Source organism: Ambystoma mexicanum, chromosome 10 (genome assembly GCF_040938575.1).
Source record: "Ambystoma mexicanum isolate Mex_15411 chromosome 10, UKY_AmexF1_1, whole genome shotgun sequence".
In the NCBI taxonomy this organism is placed as follows: domain Eukaryota; kingdom Metazoa; phylum Chordata; class Amphibia; order Caudata; family Ambystomatidae; genus Ambystoma; species Ambystoma mexicanum.
The window spans coordinates 15,964,631-15,983,918 of NC_090932.1; the positions used below are offsets into that span (position 1 = coordinate 15,964,631).

Genomic DNA, 19,288 nt, shown 5'->3' on the forward strand with positions numbered 1-19,288 from the left:
CCTTTCCATATGAAATGTGTGTAGAGTTCTACAGGAATGATCTATAAGTAGTTCCCATCCCTGGGGGCTTAATGCTAATACCCTTGGCACGTGCATCGTTACTACACACTGAATGCTCTGGCAAAGACTGAAAGGCCTGGATATTAATTCCCACTTAATAATCTATTGCAGGAAACAGATATGTGGACCAAACACCATTGAAGTGGACATTACCCCCATCTGGAAGCTTCTGTTTAAGGAGGTAGGTTACGACTGCTGTTTGTTTCTGAAAAATAGTTTAAAAGGAGGCAATACAAGGTATCTGTGCATTTAAGTCATTGGTTTATTGAGTGCACCCAAGCACTATATACTACTCTACTCTCTCCACTCACCTGGACTAGGCTCTCCAAGGGCGTTCAACCCACAGCGCTTTGACATCAACAAGGCGCTATACACATGCAAAATAACAAAACATAACAAAAGCTCTTGAGAAAAGTACAGCAGCTTTTGTCACAAGGAGGTTAAGGGTGATTATTTACATGTCATAACCACTGCAAGCAACATTATAACTCTAGCAGGAAAAGGGAAGACCATGGAATACTAATGGAAAACAAACTAAATTAATCTAAAAGTGGTTGGAAAAAGTGTGCCCTAAATAAGGTGAAAAGTGGCAGCTGTGAATCTGTGGCATTTCTGCCCAAACAATGCCATCTTCACTTCTTCTTTTCTCAGCATACAGGAAAGAGGCCCAACAAGACTTTATGTCCCACAATGCACTCTTCATTGCCCGGTAACACATGGCCCAGAATGCACCCTGCCTCACTCAAACAGGTGTCAAGATATCATAAGACAACAGTCTGGAGGAAGGCCTGCACCCTGATAAACTATTTGCCCCATATGCACTTACCTTACTCTGCCCAAGTTGCCCACCCGGACTGTCTATCCCACAGTGCACTTTGCCCGCTTGGTGCAGAAGTTGCCACATTAGACCACATGTCACCGAATACCCTGCCTTACTGAGCAGAGCTGCCTCATTCAGCGGCAATGTCCACACAGGACTAAATGTCCCAGAAAGCACTTTTCTAAACTCAATAAAACATGCCTCAGGACTACTGCTCTGATAAACCACCTGCCTCCCTCAGCACAGATGCCCCAATAGGGCATCATGCCATGCAGTCTCACCCGCTAGGTGCCCTTTACATGACACAAAACGGTGTTAAAAACTGACTCGGTACAGAAATGCAGACTGCAGTGTGCAGCAATGAATTCCTTGATGCCTCTAGGCGACCAATAATCCAAAATGACTACTGCTTTACCCAGGACGGAGCCCCCTCCCACTCCCCAACATGCCCCACAATGTGTACTGTATGATTCCGTAGAGTCCTCCTCATCAAACTACATGCCCCAGAGTGCACTCTGCCTCAACCCTGGCAGGACGTCTGCTAGCAAGGGGAAGACAGGACAACAAATAACAGAATGCCCTCGAGAATGAGGATGCGCTACCACCACACACATAACTACATGTGTCGGGTAACACACTGCCGCACACCATACACCCACATCACCACGTTTCAGAAATGACCACAGAAGCGACCGAAATACCATCAGGCAGTTACATCAGCTGCACACATAATTGGTGCACCCACGCACCCTACGAGGGGCGTGGACTGCGGTCCCTGAGGGCGTTCAACCGACCAGCGCTTTGAGGTCATACCAATGATATATAGAGCGCTATATAAATGCCAAATAAGGTAACATAACCTATACACTGAGTGTCGGCACCCTTACCTATTAAATAAAATAAAGACTAACAACTGCAACATCAAACGTGGAGTCTTCACTTGAGTGGTGCACATACATGACACGTTTTACATGTGGAGAAGAAGGGGGGATCAGGAGACCTTCATCAGTCTGTCTCTCAAGGCCGACACCCGAGGAACATTCCAGGCATGTGGACTGGAAGCAATCACCCCACTAAAGAAAGAAAGAAAAATAAATTGAGGACACATCGACCTGCAAGAAGCTTCTGCAAAGCCCAGGTGAGCCCCCCACCCCCTGGGCCCCATGGAAGTCTCAATTCCAAACTTATCTGCAAGCGATGGACAGCATAGAGTTCACCCCGGAAGGAAAATCTGCCTTATTAAGAAATGCTCTTGGCAAAGAAGGCCAAAGACTATTTGTAAATGGCAGATGTAGCAAAAGAGTCCAGCTGCATCAGAGTAAGATAGGGCATTGAAGAGGCACTGGCAAGACTAGAATGCAGGTTCAGAAGAGTTGGCACCATTTGGACATGTTGTGGCTGTGAGCAACTCCAGGAGAAAGCACCCAGCAGCAGCGGCACAAGACTTCTCCGATGATGACACACCTCACAAACGATGTGAGCAATTGGTGTTATGCACGAATGATGTGATGAAGAGGAGGATACACCCAGTGCTGGCAGATTCATAATCTGGTTATACCATCTTCCCAAAGGAGAAATATGTTCACCTTTTTCCTCAGTGCATAGGATGTCTCCATGCTCCAGACATTAACCCAGGTACCTACCGAAGCCAGAAAACAGACCTGGTGGCCTACAGGCAGGGGGCACTGTGCATTCAAGGAATAAACAGCCGTAATCAACCTGTATGTCTCAGAGAAAGGGCCTGCTGTCCTGCGGTGGGACGACCAAAGGCGTCTTGAGATCAAGCTCCACCCACACTCCGCACAGTGCAGAGCTGGTCAGTTATGAGCGTTATTGACCACCACAAGAACATACTCTGAATCCTTTGGTACATTTAAGCAGTACGTACACAAGATCATACTGCGCACTGGCGCCATGCCTGTCAAGCTCAAAGTGCACCCAACTCCCCTGACTACGTCTATATGAACTCCTCGAACAAGGCGTCATCGAGCCAGTGGAAGCCAGAGGGGCTGAGCTCCGTGGTCCTCATCAAGAAATCATCTTACCCACTGCCGACCATTACAAGGCTACTCTTGCTTCTGCAAAAGGCCACGATATTAATCAAACATGATCTCAAGGACACGTACCATCATGTAGGCCCCCATGAGGACTATGCCAAGATGACCTTTGGATTTTCTTCTGCAGCAGCAGTGTTCCAAACATACTCAGAAACATACCGCATGTTGTGTTCATCCAAGATGAGGTTCTAGTCTATGGTGGTGATGTAGAGGTGCATTGCTCCATCCAGTCCACTGTCCTACAGATGCTTGCGTAAAACGGCCTGACACCGAGAAGAGAATTGTGGATGTTCGGGAAGCCCAAGTGGAGTATTTGGGATACACCATTTCTGTTGCAAGAATTCGACCAAAAGTATCCTTGGTCGAAGGCATCAGGAAGGCACCTGACTCTACCCCAAAAGAACAACTAGAGTCACTCATGGGCCATGGGCCGCTCTGAGTATTATGCAAAGTTCACAGAGGCATTCCTAGCAAAAATCTGGCCAGTCAGAGCACTTCTTAAGAAAGATTCGCCATAGGAATGTTCTCCAGCATGCAAACCAGCCTTCGACACCATCGAAGCTGACACACTCAAAGTGCTCACACTACCTCCGTTCATGCCAGTCAAGCACAAGATATCTACCACAGACGTGCATATGGACTGGGTGCCACCATGATGCAAAATGGGACAGGAGTCGCGTTTGCCTCCAGGGCACTAAGTGATACAGAGAAGATCTACTCTGTGATTGAAAAGGAGGTGCTGGCATGTCCATGGGAACCGAGGCATTGCAGGAATTATTTATGGAGAAGATCAGTCGCACTTCGCAGGGATCACAAGCCCCACATCCACATTCTAACTCCAGGTGCAACAAGCAGAATCCCTTCATGACTCGCCCGTCGAGAGAGGAAACTTCAAGAGTTCAACCTAAGGATTCCATATGTTCCAGGTTGGCTGAACTCACGGGCTGACTGCCAGTCTAGACTTGCGATACCACACAGTCCTAACAATGATTGGGACGCCAACGCCTGTGTGGTGTAATCAATGTTGGATGCAGAAGAGAACACAGAACAGAACATCACGATGAGACAATGGGTGAAGCACGCAAGGGAAGGCGACCTTCTCCAACAAATTGCAAAATTCTCTGAAACGAGTGGGACGCTTAAACAGCAAAGTGCAAGCAAAGATCACTGAATCAGATGAGCTGCTGCCAGGAATGAATCGCTTACTTTACCATTCACACTCACCACAAGCTCCTCTGTCTAGCTCATGAATGCCACTTAAGTAACAAACTCTCCAAACGCAGGTCAAGAGAGCATTACTGGAGCCACGAATGGACACTGATGTGGAAAAGTACATGGAGTCATGTTTGCCTGCAGGGAAGGCGACACATTCCTCATGACTTGGACACCGTCCATGATGTCCATCAAAAGGACAGTGGAGCCATGGCACAAGATAAGCATCAATTTCATCGACCTAAGGGACAACATGCTTGAGGAACATCAGTAAGCATTGGTGCTGGTAGACTATGCATTTGAATGGATCAAGGCTGAATGCTTGCCAGGAATTACCACAGAAGCGACCGAAATACCAAAGTATTCAGAAGGGAGGGATGTGCTAGAAAGATGGTCTTGGATAATGCTGTCATGTCTGTCTCAAGGAAGAAAGCGATACAACAAGCAGAGCCAGCCTCACAGTCTGAAGTAGTTCAGAGAACAATTTTGTCCCACATGGTCATGATCGATTCAAACACAGGAATCACTCCATTTCAGATGACGGGAGGACAAAAGGCTAACACCAAGCTATATCCAGTATGGACAAAACCCAGAGGCAAGACCCAAGAGCTAGCCATCACGAAAATCCAGAATAAGGTATCCAGAATTCAGCGACGTGCGAGGGAGCTATCCAACACAGAAATTTCAGATGCTGGGAGGACAAAAGGCCAACACCAAGCTATATCCAGCATTCTCAAAACCCAGAGGCGAGATCCAAGAGCTAGCCATCACGAAAATCCAGAATAGGGTATCCAGAATTCAGCGACATGTGAGGGAGCTATCCAACACAGGAATCACTCAATTTCAGATGCCGGGAGGACAAAAGGCCAACACCAAGCTATATCCAGCATGGGCAAAACCCAGAGGCGAGATCCAAGAGCTAGCCATCACGAAAATCCAGAATAAGGTATCCAGAATTCAGCGACATGCGAGGGAGCTATCCAACACAGGAATCACTCAATTTCAGATGCCGGGAGGACCAAAGTCCAACACCAAGCTATATCCAGCATGGGCAAAACCCAGAGGCGAGATCCAAGATCTAGCCATCATGAAAATCCAGAATAGTGACATCTGAGGGAGCTATTCGACAACAGGAATGCAATCACTCCTAGAATTATCAATGCTGGGGATCTCCTAAAAGTACAAATGCCCAAAAGGCAAGAGCACTTCCTCAAAGTGCAGCAGTCATTTAGTGGTGACTGAAAGCAACCAGGACACAATCACCAATGAAGGAGGCAAGGATGCAACATGGCCAGAGTGTCAGTCCATCAAAGAAGCATAAAGAGTGGTGTAGGAACAAGGAATGTACAAGAGCAGCAACAAGGTGACGAGCAGTCAGAAACGACCAAACATGACAGGACGCAAGTCGATGATGGTGGAGTTGCGCAAGCAGCTGACAACTAACCACACAAAACCAGAAGAGATGCAGGAGAACAGAGGAGAACCATCAATCCGCAGACAACTAATGATAGATAGAGAAGATGCCTATCACAACAGATCAGTCAGTATGAGCTTTATTAGCAATAATTGGGGATGATAAGCAACACCACGTGCTTATGGTCCTGATTAACGCTAGGTCGGCGGTATCCAAAGTTCTGGCTCTTTACACCTAAATGAGGATCGAAATCTAGATGTTTCAATACATTACAGAAACCTGGTTCACAGGCCTCTCTCTTTCAAAGTTTGACAATCGTGTGCCACTTTAAATGGTTGAATCAGGGCTTCCAAAAATGAGGGGGAGTTGCCACTATACATGAATCCTGTTGGACTATTTCTGATTTTGAACAACTCATCTGGGACAAGGGTTCCCAGATTGGACTCACAAACATTGCTCTTTCACACAACTTAGCCTTCAAAATGGTGCTATGTTGTCGAACTCCAGGACCGGCAAATGGTTTTCTGGAACAGATCATTTAAATAACTTGCTTTTGACAAAGGCATTAAAACATTCCCGTCTGCTTATAGCAGGTGACTTTAATATTTGTTTAGAAGCACAGAATATTATAACGGCTTCTAAGCTATTGAAAGGTTTCCTGAGTCATGATCTTACACTTTTGATGACATCCCCTTCACATAAGATGGGACATTGCATCGATATCTTGGCAGTGAGGGACCTAAGTTCGTCATGCTTGATACCATACCGGTATCATGGTATGATCATGTAATAAGAATATGTGCCCTGGACATTGCCATGATGGCACAGCTGTGCAAGGAAAAAGTGCCATTTACGGACCTTTGACCGTGTTCCTGAAGAGATCTGAATAAAATATTAGGAAATAAGGTTGACTATGGCCCTGATCACCAAAACGGACTGCTTCCAGGATGAGGAGTTCTTTGCCACTGGTTTTAGAAATAAAATGTGCAACACTGTTGCGCCAAGAAAACTTAAACATCTAAATAAAAGTCCCAATGCCTAGTTCACTCCTGATAAAAAAAAATACAAATTATATATAAAAGGAGAAGAAATTGAGAAACCATAGAGATGCCCCAATTAAAGAGTCTGCAGATTTGTCTGCAAGAAAGCCATGTTTACAGGTAAAGCTTCTTTTGTACAGAATAACATGGTATGTCCTTAAACAGGCCTCTTGATGTTATTATTCTAACGTTGAATAATCATATCACCCTCCGAGTATGTCTTCTAACTTGGTTCCCTCTGAGACAGAGGCTAGTGGCTTTAATCTCTGTTTTAAACAAAAAATAGAAGTCATTGAACAAGATATTGCTCAGAAAGCCTCTAAATTGATTGAGAAAACGGAAGAATCAGGACCAATAGCTGCCCCTTTAGAATTTATTGACATTGAGTCTAATACTATTCTGAAGCATCTGCACAATCTCAAACCCACTGTACACGCGTTGGTTGGGTTCTCGGGTTATGCCATGAAGGCTAATGCCAAGCTGATAAAAGATGTCATAACAGCGTGTTAAATCAGAACGTGCCAGGCTTGCAGAATTAGAAGTATATTTATTTTAGCTAAGAAGTACGCGGCAGCAGGCCTCACCTTGAGAGGCAAAGCTCAACTGACCACAATGGAATTTCATACATACAATAACACTCCAACCTGGAATGCAATGACATCATAGTTACAGAGAACAGGATAAGAAACAGATGAGTGCATTATCAATACAAATGAAAATGTGAAGTATAAACAGACTACATCTTAACACATCTCTTCCCTTACAAAAACAAACAAAATAAATATTACTCAACATAGTAATCCCTCAGCCACAGAGGTTTGCTCCTAATACGTTCTGCATTGTTTCTATTAACCACATTACTGTGTTCTGATAAAGTCCCACTCTTCCTTGGGTCATAACCCAAGCCACTATCACTGTCTTCATCCTCACATTCCTCAGCCTCTCCATTACTGTTGCATCTCACAAGTCTGGACATGGACCAGCACTCCCCTCCTTCCAGAATCACTACATTGCCTCTTACAGTGGTAATTCTTTTGGGTCCAAGGAACTTGCTTTCAATACACTTGGGTGACCGTCTAGGATTCTTCACATATACCATATCACCTTCCTTCCAATCAACACTCTTACACTTCTTTTCTAGATCAAATCTGACTTTATACTCGTCTTGGGCCTCTCTGATAAGTGTGACAATTTTGTTCCTATCAACATTAACGCTCTTGTCCAGATTCAACCAACCTGGGCAGAGTTGGGTGCCTGGCTGTCTCCCTTTAAGAGACATAAAGGGAGAGATCCTAGTAACAGTATGGGGTGTAGTACAGTAACCCCATATAATCTCCCTCAAAATTCTTTTCCAATTCAATCCTGCTGCCATGGCTAGTTGTAGTCCTCCCTTTACAAACCTGTTTGCTCTCTCTACCAGTCCATTAGCTCTGGGCTGATAGAGAGCCGTTCTGTAATGCTTGATGCCATATTTTCTAAAAAATTCTGTCATCCTATCTGAACAGAATTGGATGCCATTGTCCGAAATCAATTCTGTGGGAAAACCCTCCCTGTAGAATACTTCTTCGAAGAAGATAATCATCTGAGAAGTGGTGGCTTCTTGTATAGCCTTACACTCTATCCATTTAGACTGGTAGTCTACCATGACAATCAAATATTTGAGGTCTTCTCCCAGGTCCTGCAGAGGACCTATCAAGTCTACTGCAACTTTCTTCCAAGGCTCGGTAGGGACACTCACTGGTCTCATGGGTGCTTCTCTTACTATTTTGCTCTTGTCACTTTTCTCACAATCTTTACACTTCTTAACACACCTTTCAACCTCTCCATCAAATCCTGGCCACCAAAAGGACTCTCTAATATGTCTCTTTGTGCCTCCTATTCCTAGATGCCCTTGATGAGCTAAGTTCACCAATCTAGATCTAATACTGGCAGGGGGAATAACTTTCAGACCCTTTCTAAGCTTGAGACCATCCTCTGATATGCTAAGTTCCTCTTTAATGTTATAATAGACTCAAAAACTTTCTCAATATCATATTTCTGGGGCCACCCTCTTTTGGTCCAGCTTTTAACTTGTTCTAACATAACATCTTCACCATTGGCAGTTTCCCACTCTTCCTTACTTATGGCATTATATTCAAGTTCAGAGATAAGTACATTTTGTTCTAAGCAGTCTCCTTCATTACCTTTGTTCCCCACTGCTAGTCTAGACAGGCAGTCCGCCACTACGTTATCTTTACCTGCTATATAAACAATCCTAAAATCATAAGCCAACAGGTCAACCATCCACCTTGAGATTCTGGGTGAACCTTTGGCCCACTCGACACTTCCTAACAATTGGACTAGAGGTTTGTGGTCCGTTTTGACTACAAATGTTTGACCCCACAAGTAAAACTTGAAATGAGCCACAGCCCATGACACGGCCAGAGCTTCCCTTTCAATAACTGAATAATTCACTTCAGCACCTCTCAGTGGTCTGGATGCGAACGCAATGATGTGTTCCACCTTGGCAGAGTCATATTGAGATAAAGCTGCCCCCAGACCTTGATTGCTTGCATCAACCGCCAAAATTGTCTTTCTTCCAGCTACAAACCCACCAAGCGAGGGTGCTTGAACAATACTTTCCTTGATCTTTCCAAAAGCCACCTCACACTCACTTGACCAGTCAAACTTAACATTCTTCTTCAACAATTCTCTCAGGAGAGTGGAGATGGTGGCAAAATTATTAACGAACTTGTGGTAATACTCCGCCAGCCCCATAAATGACCGTAACTGATCCTTGTCTTGAGGCTGGGGAGCATTGCTGATGCTGTCCACGAGTGACTTCTTGGGAGAAATACCGTCACTAGAAATCTTATGGCCCAAGTAATCTACTTCCCTTACAGCAATCTTACATTTGCTCCTCTGAACAGTCAGGCCAGTCTCTCTGAGCCTAGTTAGAACAGCCATAAGAGTGTTATCATGCTCCAATTTATTGTCAGCAAACACCAGAATGTCATCTTGGAATACCGTGACTCTTTTTAAACCTCTGAGCACTTCCTCCATTACCTTTTGAAAAACGGACGCAGCAGAAGCTAAACCAAATGGCATTCTCTTATACTTCCCTCAGGCATAATGAATGCGGTGAGATGCTGCACATCTTCCGATAGTGGGACTTGGTGGTAAGCTGCTGATAAATCAATGATGGAAAATAACTTTGGCTCACCCAAAGTGGAGAGGGTCTCAGAGATGTTGGGAAGGGGATGTCTCTCAACGATGATGTTCTGATTTAGGCTACGTAAATCGACACATAACCTCAAATTCCCATTGGATTTAGCCACAAGCACAATGGGTGATAGCCATTCTGTTGCAGCTACAGGTTCAATCACCCCTTTTGTAACCAAGTCATGTAGTTCATCACAGAGTTGACTTCTCATATTTAACGGGACTTGCCTTACCCTATGTACGACAGGTTGTGCATTTTGTTTAAGTCTTATGTGATGTTCAAAGTTTCTTAGCCTTCCCAGTTTCTCGGAAAACACTTCAGGAAAATTCTTTGTCCAGACGTCTTCTATCTCTGCAATAGATACAGGATTAGGTGCACTTGCCTGGACTCTCACTCCCAATGCTCTTTGCTCTTCCCATCCTAGTAAAGAAGACCCTCTCTTGGCAACAAGTATTCTGGCCTGACAGTCCCTTCCCTTGTAAAATATTTTCACTGGAACTTCACCCATGATATCAATGGCGGATTCTGCATACCCGCAAGCTTTGACATCAGTGGGTTTGATTTTGGCTTCATCCTTCTTCAAAACATTCACCAGAGTATCCCTTGATACTATGGTCCAAGGAGAACATGTATCAACTTTCATTACAATATTGTATCCATCCACACAGAAAGTATCCGTCGGTCCTTTCTCATCACCATGTATGGCCAATACTTCAAATATAAACCTTGCGTTTGGTTCTTGAGTGTTTGATACTTCTTGGATGTTATAGTTCATCCTAACTTCTTCTTCATGAGTGGATTTCACTTCCATCCTGGGTTCTACAAGGTTCACTGAACTTGCTCTACAAACAGTGGCAAAGTGTCCCTTTCCCTTGCATTTCAAACAATCGGTGAATTTGGCGGGCCAAGACGGAAAGTTCACACCATGTCTGAAACTTCCACACCTGGAACATGAGCCCCTCGAACTCCAATTCCCTTTTTTTACTGATGAGAAGTTTCCCTTCTTCTTTTGATCGATAACACAGACTGACATGGCTGGGGTAATTTGTTTGTCAACTTTGAGCTCCTTCACATATTGAGATGTCTGCTCAATACTCCTTGCCAGATCAATTGCTTCTTCTAACTTCATGTCCCTCGCAAGTAGTTTTTCCTGGATTCTGGGATTATTCGTGCATCTAAGTAGCTGATCCCTGATCAGTGAGTCCGTCAGTTGTTCGAACTCGCACGTATTACTTAATGACCTCAAGCAGGCAATGTATGATTCAACAGACTCATTTTTTTCTTGCATCCTCTGAAAGAATTTATGTCTTTCAAAGCTAACATTCTTGCGTGGTTCAAAATGATCTTGCAATTTTTTGATGGTCAAAGCATACACATCTATGTCACCAGCCTCAGGTACTTGATCGCCAGTCAAACCATCAAAGATTCTGCGTCCTTCAATTCCCAAATTGTGAATCAAGAGGGCTTTTTTTCTGGCAGGGGAAAATCTGTGTCCCCCATCGCTATCAGGTAATTTTCAAAAATGTCCTTCCACTTATCCCATCTAAGGGAAGGGCGACCAGGTTCATTTAGAAATGATTGTGGTGGAGGAATAGAGGTAGCCATGGTAGATAAAGGCTTCAAGAAGAACTTTATCGAATGATGTGGAACACCAGCAGATTGTCTGAGACAGAAATAGGCTGGAGCAGCAGTGCTTGAAGTGGATTGTCTGCTGTTCAAGATTGTTGCAACAATGTAACCTTTGCTTCACTAGATTCCACGTTCCTTTGTGCTTTCAAGGCAGAAAACTGGTTGCCAGGCAACCAACGTCACAATGGAGGCATGATTTGCATTGCCGAGCTGTAGCACGTAATGTGACGTGCCCCCAGGCAGTCAGCCTCAGAAAGCGGGGTATAAAAAGCTGGAAGACACGTGCGTGCGCGCGCGCGCGGCCAGTGAAAGCATTGTGCTTTTGGGGCAGGGCACGCGGAGTCACACAGTTTCTTGCTCTCTCACCTCTCTTCCCACAACAAGGCACAACCCGCTGACTTGCCTTGTGTGAGGATCCTTCATCAGATGCTCTCCGCCACCCTCCGCGATCCACCTGCTGCCGCTGCTGAGGAGGGGGCCGGAGGAACACGATGCTGACACAGATCAGCTGGAAATAAGCCTTCAGGCGCGCACGCAGGGCCCGTGAGATCAGCCTTCAAACGCGCACACGGGGCCCGCTTCAGTTATCCTCGTTGCCAATGTTAAATCAGAACGTGCCAGGCTTGCAGAATTAAAAGTATATTTATTTTAGCTAAGAAGTACACGGCAGCAGGCCTCACCTTGAGAGGCAAAGCTCAACTGACCACAATGGAATTTCATACATACACTAACACTCCAACCTGGAATGCTATGACATCATAGTTACAGAGAACAGGATAAGAAACAGATGAGTGCATTATCAATACAAATGAAAATGTGAAGTATAAACAGACTACATCTTAACACAGCGTTTGTCAATTTCGCTCTAAAAGTGGGGATTGTCCCTCAGGCAGTAAAAAAGACCACTACTAAAAAAAACATCACTCGACCTTAAATATTGCATAATTATCAGCCAGTGGCTGCTCTTCCTTGGCCAGAAAAGGTGCTACAGAAAGTAGTGACCTATCAGCTATAGGCCCATGCAGACAAACACCAAATCTGAACCACTATCATTCTGGGTTCCGTGTCCATTGCATGGGACTGAGGCAGCCTTGATTGCGCTGTGGGATGATGTGCTCAAGAGCACGGGTGAGAGAACGTTCACGTTATGGAATATGGTGGACTGCTCTACAGCGTTCGACACAGTGCATTTGGATATCCTGCAGAGTAGACTCTCAAAGTTGTCAGGAGTGTCGAATAAAGCATGGACCTGGTTGTGTTCCTCCTTTGGTGCACCGTCGGAAAACTGTCAAGCTAGGAAATCTCACTTACACCGAACCAATGTACACAGGGCTCCTTTTTGCCCCCAATTCTTTTTAATATCTATTTAAAGCCCCTGATAAAAATCATCAAAACATGTAATCTCTCATTCCACCCATATGCAGATGGTACTCAGCTATACCTACCAATTGAAGGCCCCAAAGTTCCATTGGAAAATATCATTGAATGCACTGATGGGATGGTACAATGTCCTTCTATCGCGGGATGTTTTTTCGCTGGGTTTTTTCCTGTGAAATTTTTAACAAAAAAAAACATCAATTTTTTAGGGGGGGTTATTAAATGATATATCTGGGGTATGGGTGTTTGGGAATCGATAAACAAATAAAGGGAATGGGGGTTTGGGGCGAACACCCACCCAGAAAATGATGTAAAAACTATTCTATGGGTTTTTTTTTTGTTAAAATATTCGCGGTAAAAAAAAACGCAAAAAAAATATCGTGATGAAATGACATAGAACCTCTAGATGAGATTGCACAATGGATGACCCTGAAAAGACTCTGAATCAATCCCACAAATCAGAAATGATACTGTTAGGCTCAAAAGACCTTTTATAAAAAACAAAGGCAGTACCTCCATCACTCTACCTGTTTGGCTGACCATCCTGTTATGCCTCTAGGGTTAGGAACCTGGGTGTGAAGGCAATCTGTTCTGGGCTGTAACCATCAAATCAGTGCCACCATTCAATCAGTGGATTGTTCTGTTTGGCTGCTTTGGTCGGTTCTTCCATTCCTGGACCCCGTTGATGTCCCAATTGTTGGAGGCTCTCTGGTCAACTCAAACCTGGACTATGCTAATGCCATGTTAATAGGCATTCCTAAACTCCAACTTCCCTCTGCTCCTGACATAACATATATACGCCGGGTGTAAAGACTAGCAACTTCAGCAGCAAGCATGGACTCTTCTTTTGAGTTGTGCACCCCAATGACACATTTTGCATCAAAGCACTTTACTTGTGTAGCTCTCCACCCTGGCCTAAGGGATCTTGAACACTAGTGCTGCTGTGCAATTTGACTTACTGAGCCTTTCGGAACTGTGTAGTTCCAGCTGGAATAGAGGAATCCAGCCTCACTCGATGGACAAGCACCACATGACTTCTTTTCTCAGACTGCACCCCACTGCAACCAAGGCAGAACCAATGTCGAATGTCCCAGGTAAATGATGACGGACGGTTGGGATTTTATCAATGGTATGATGGGAGTATTCTGCATGCAATAGTAGCGAAAAATATTTACATAGGAATCCGATGAAGTCCTTTTCCCTAAGGCTCAGTCCTTACACCGTCTGCCCCGTCTGCTTCCTTTCAGTCCCATAAACCCTTCCTGAGCCTATCACTCAGCGGTCATTAGTCACAACTGGATGAAGCTCTCAGGGGGAAGAACAGAAAGTCGGTCAAGACACACCATTGAGTGCCACAGCAGAGAGAGGTCGCCACCACCGAGCCTGGCATTAGAAAAACCCTCTGTGGCTAATTGTGATAGACAAGGATACTTAAGAAGCAGAGGGAAACGAATGGGTGGGATAATGCTCGTCTCTGTGTCATTAATAGAATCCTGATTTTCAGTCGTAATTTACTTGGAGCAATCGAGATTCTATGGCACATCTCAGAGGCTTCGAGATCTGCAAGTTGAAAGCCATGTGATTAACACGGCTTTATGATATGAGAATGTATTTATATCGCGCCCGTCAGTGCCTTAAGTGGCACTACAAATCGAGCCAGGGCTCATTGAGGGGGCGTGGCCTAACAACGAGGGTCTTCATGGCCCGTTAGGCCACGCCCCCTTGACGAGCCCCAGCTCAATGGGCTACTGGCACCCCTGCCAGGCAGCCTTTTGTAGAGATTAGCACCCTCTCCCCTTTGGGGGAGAGGGTGCTGATCTCTGCATTTCTATTCTATAGGCTTGCCTGGCAGGGGACAGCGCCTCGCCTATTAAGCCTTAATGGTTACGCTGCCCCTCGCCAGCTGGGGAGGGGCAGCGTAACCATTAAGGCTGAAAGGGTGAAGGCCACTGGAAGCAGAAGCCTTTTTCCTAAAGACTGAAACTCCTGCGAATCCGCGGGAGCTTCAGTATTTAGAAAGCAAGGCCTCTGCTTCCAGCGGCCTCACGTTTTCTCCATAATTGTGGCGCCAGCCCACGTGCATCACTTGATTAAAGGGATGCCTTGCAGGTGCGGCGCCACCATTATGGCTAAAAGGCATTTTTTTCTGAAGCCTGAAGCTCTCGCTCACGAGCGAGAGCTTCAGGCTGTAGAAAAAAATGCCTTTTCGTGTAGTGGCCGGGGCTGCCAGGGGAGATTAGTGGGCCCTGGCAGGGCCCCACCTCAAAACGAAATTTCCGAGCCTGCCGGGGCCCAGCCCCAGCAGGCCCCGGCCCACTTAAAGCCCTGGCACTCGTACACAAGTGTTTCAGAGCGCGACAAGGCAAGGGAGGGGAACAGGGGAGAACAAAACGATCTTACTAGGCCCAGTGACATTGAGAACGTGCAAGTGCATGGGAAACTGAAAGGGGAAAAGTGCATGGAAGGGGGAGAGTGGAAAGTGCGGAGCAGAGAACAACATATAAATAATAATAAATAAAAAATAAATAGTAGAGGCCATAAACAGTGGTAGTGCAGTCAGAAAGTGCTGTGTTTAAGGCAGCAGCCTGGGTAAGTCTGATAAGTGCAGAAAAAAAGAAGAAAATGGGGGTCTGGGGAACTGTATGGGTACAGATACAGTCCCCAGTGCAAGGGGTGGCCAGGAGGCACTGCAGGAGGGTGGTAGGATGAGCAGGTACCTGGGCCCAGGGTACAGAGGGTGGCCAGGTGCACGGTGCCAGCAGAGCAGTTCAGCAGGGGAGAGGGAGAGTGAAAGCGGAAGCAAAGAGGAAGGTCTTGAGGAGTTCCAGAACCGGAGATGATTCTCCTCAAGTTTTAGAGTGGCAGGAAGGCTGTTCCAGAGGGAGGCCCCAGCCGAAGACAGAGATCTACGCCCAGCTCATTTCTTAGAAAAATGACTGACCCTGATGGAGTTAGAAGTAGATGAGCGAAGAGCTCGAGAGGAGAGGTATTTGCGGAGGGATAACTGAAGGTATTTTGGACCCAGGCCCCAGAAAGCCTTGTGGATAATGCAGAGGGTTTTGAATGTAATCCTTGCATCCACTGGGAGCCAATGGAGAGATTTCAGAGCTGGATAGATACGATCCTAGGGCTTGAGGTCAAGGACAAGTCTCGCAGTCCTGTTCTGGATTAGTTGCAGAGGGCGGAGAGTAGAGGCAGGTAGATTTAGAAAGAGGCTGTTACAATAGTCCAGCCTAGAGAGAACCAGAGCTTGGGATACCATGAGATTCTGGGGGAAGGAGAGGAAAGGCAGAATACCTCTGATGAGGTGCAGTAGGTAATTTGACTTTTTAGAGAGCTCAGAGATGTGGGCGGAGAAGGAAAGTGTGGAGTCAAAAATGTCCCTGAGGTTCTTAGCCTCGCAGGTGGGGGTAGGAGGCGGGCCAAGGGAGGCTGGCCTGAGAGTAAGGGGAAAGGAAGGTGAAGGTGTGCCGATAAGGAGGATCTCCGTCTTGCTGACATTCAGAGATCATTGGCAGCACACCAATCTTGAATGGCAGTTAGGCAATCAGAGATGAGAGAGGGAGAGGAGGTGGCCGAGGGCAGCGTGAAAATGAATTGAGTATCATCAGTGTAGCACTGGAAGTTTGGACGGAGTACTGTCCCATCCAGCTTTCACATCCCTGGACGGAGCACTGTCCCGCTTTCATATCCGTGGACAGAGCACTGTCCCAGTTGAGCATGATGTTTTCTCTCGGGGTTCAATGTAGGGCCAGCTGAATGTGCCTCTGGGTGCAGCCTCCAAAAGAAGAACACGACAATTTCAACTTGCAGATGCGACACAAAGAGGTCCACCTGGCATGGACTGCAAGGGCCCTGAAGATACCGAAGAACCTTCCTGTGTTTGGGGCCACTCGATGGCAGGAGAACCAATCTGGCCCCAAGTTCTGTGCTGCTGCAGAAATTCCATCTTCACCTTCATGCAGGACCAATGGTCAAATTCCCCCAAATCCACGGCAAGGCCCAGAAGAGACTGGAATCTTCTTCTCCACTGTTCACTGATTGGTTGTGTTGTCTATTAGACAGATCATGCAGTGGGAATGATGTTTGGTGAAACAAAAAAGAACCTTCTTGGAAGAAATTAACTCTGCCATTAAACCCCATTCCATGAGAACTGAAAAATTGTCTCCTTTGAGGGAAGAAATTAGGTCTGGACTTTGGAGGATTTGACAGAACATGGCTCGTTCTAGTGGGGCGGAACCTTCTGTGGCCCAAGAATCTTAGCCGGTAGATTATCCTCTAATTCAGCTGGCCCTACATTGAACCCCGAGAGAAAACATCATGCTCAACTGGGACAGTGCTCTGTCCAGGGATGTGAAAGCAGGACAGTGCTCCGTCCAGGGATGTGAAAGCAGGACAGTGCTCCATAAAGTGATGTGAAAGCGGGACAGTGCTTCGTCCAGGGATGTGAAAGCGGGACAGTGCTCCGTCCAGGGATGTGAAAGCGGGACAGTGCTCCGTCCAGGGATGTGAAAACGGGATAGTGCTCCGTCCAGGGATGTAAATGCGGGACAGTGCTCCGTCCAGGGATGCAAAAGTGGGACAGTGCTCCGTGCAGGGATGTGAAAGTGGGACTGTGCTCTGTCCAGGGATGCAAAAGCAGGACAGTGCTCCGTCCAGGGATGCAAAAGCGGGACAGTGCTCCGTCCAGGGATGTAAAAGCGGGACAATGCTCCGTCCAGGGATGCAAAAGCAGGACAGTGCTCCGTCCAGGGATGCAAAAGCGGGACAGTGCTCCGTCCAGCGATGTAAAAGCGGGACAGTGCTCCATCCAGGGATGTGAAAGCAGGACAGTGTTGCGTCCAGGGCTGTGAAAGTGTTGACAGACCACCCAAGATCTTTCTCAAAATCAGGTTCTACAAGTTCAAAGAACCCTTCGAATCTGCCAGGACCTCAGTCTGGAGCTTTAAAAGTGTGCTCTTCCTCCTTTTGTGGGACATCGCATTATTGTTATGCTTCAGGAAGCACATGCCATGGTGTGCCCCCCAGTCACATCCTTTTGGTCCAAAGCTTCTCCTGCAGTCTATGCCTCCTCCGCTAAATCCAGTATCTTAACAAGGGCACTTCCATTTCAAAAATGTGCTTTGACACCCTTATCACTCTCTTTGCTGTTCACATTGCAATATCTAGGAAAGGAGACTGGTTCCTTAGGATCGGTGATGGAGATAGTGGTAGATTTGGGGGAGTCCTGTTTATTCCATAAAAAAAGATCCTGCGAAGAAACCAACAGGGGGTCACATTCCCTGGGGATGAGGTGACACGTGAAAGATGAATTGAAAATGGGTTGTTCGAAAGTCTCTTGAATACCTAAGGGACCCTCCATTGTGCATTGGACCCATTTTGGGTGCCCAGAAAGGAAGAGCCCAGATCTACTTATCCCTTACCTCTCTCGGTGGATCTCTGTCTCTCGTCACCGCCAGAGTATTCACCGAGCGCCTGTAGGCCATCGATCAAGATGGTGGCGGTTATCATCTGTTCCCTGGGGCTGGCCGGCTTTGAAGGGAAGCACTACACCCATCCCCCCACGTGTTCTGAGTAGTTCCTTTTTTCTGGGACTTTCTTGTAGGTCGATGGAAACCTCTTTTCGCCAATAAGAGATCCCACTTGCTTAGACTACTCTTGCTTGGGAAAAGGGACCTTGGTGTATGTCCTTAACCACAGATTTATTAATGACTGCATCAAACTCTACCATGGACGGTGTGGCGACCTTGCGTACAGCGTACCCCGCAGAGGCCTCCAAGAGGTGAAGACATTCTCTGTGTAGGATTCCCTTTCAGGTGGTAAAAGAATATCCTGACCCTGAAGAAGCTCAGGAGAGGGATGGAAGTTCTGACAGTGGCCACCAAGTCCACTAGAAACTCCAAAACCAACCGCCATTATGAATCACAAGCAAGGTGTGAACATTCTCCAGGAGGATGAACCCTACGCCAAGCACCGCACTTCTCAAGGGGACTCAGACACTGCTCCCACACCGGTCCAAGCACTGGCATCACTTCCTGCTTCCTTCCCAATGATACCCAATAAAAAGAGGAAACACAGCTGTGTGGTGCACAGGGTCCTTTCCTCTAGTGGATTGACTGCACAGGGGCCTTTCCTCTAGAGGGGTGACTGCATGCTGCGCAGCAATGTACAACAACCCCTTGAGTGGCGTCATCTAAGAGAGACCCAGTGGTCCCATTAAGCCACTGTCAAGAGCGCCAACTCCAGTATATGAATGTAAGAGAACTTACAAAAAAAGCCCTGGAATGATAAAATCATGGAAACCTGGAGCGTGAGAGGGGTACTCATCCTGAAGAGGAGGCAACAATCACAGAGGTGGAGGAACTGGTTCAAAAAGTGAGTGTGCATGGGGCAAGAAGGAAGCAGATATCAGGACAACCGCACAGAAGATGGAATTGGCAGAACTATATTAATGTTCTTTAATGCTGCTAAAGAAAA

The 19,288-nt window shown here is 46.3% G+C and overlaps 1 protein-coding gene across 2 annotated transcripts in view; it reads left to right on the plus strand.

Moving 5' to 3' along the window:
- LOC138491105 (probable cation-transporting ATPase 13A4) overlaps window positions 1-19,288 on the plus strand; it is an 891,483-nt gene that overhangs the window by 121,957 nt on the left and 750,238 nt on the right. For both annotated transcript variants that reach the window (XM_069617424.1, XM_069617425.1), the window contains exon 6: window positions 172-241. In XM_069617424.1, coding sequence (XP_069473525.1) covers window positions 172-241 — 70 coding nt within the window. The remainder of the gene's footprint in view (window positions 1-171; window positions 242-19,288) is intronic.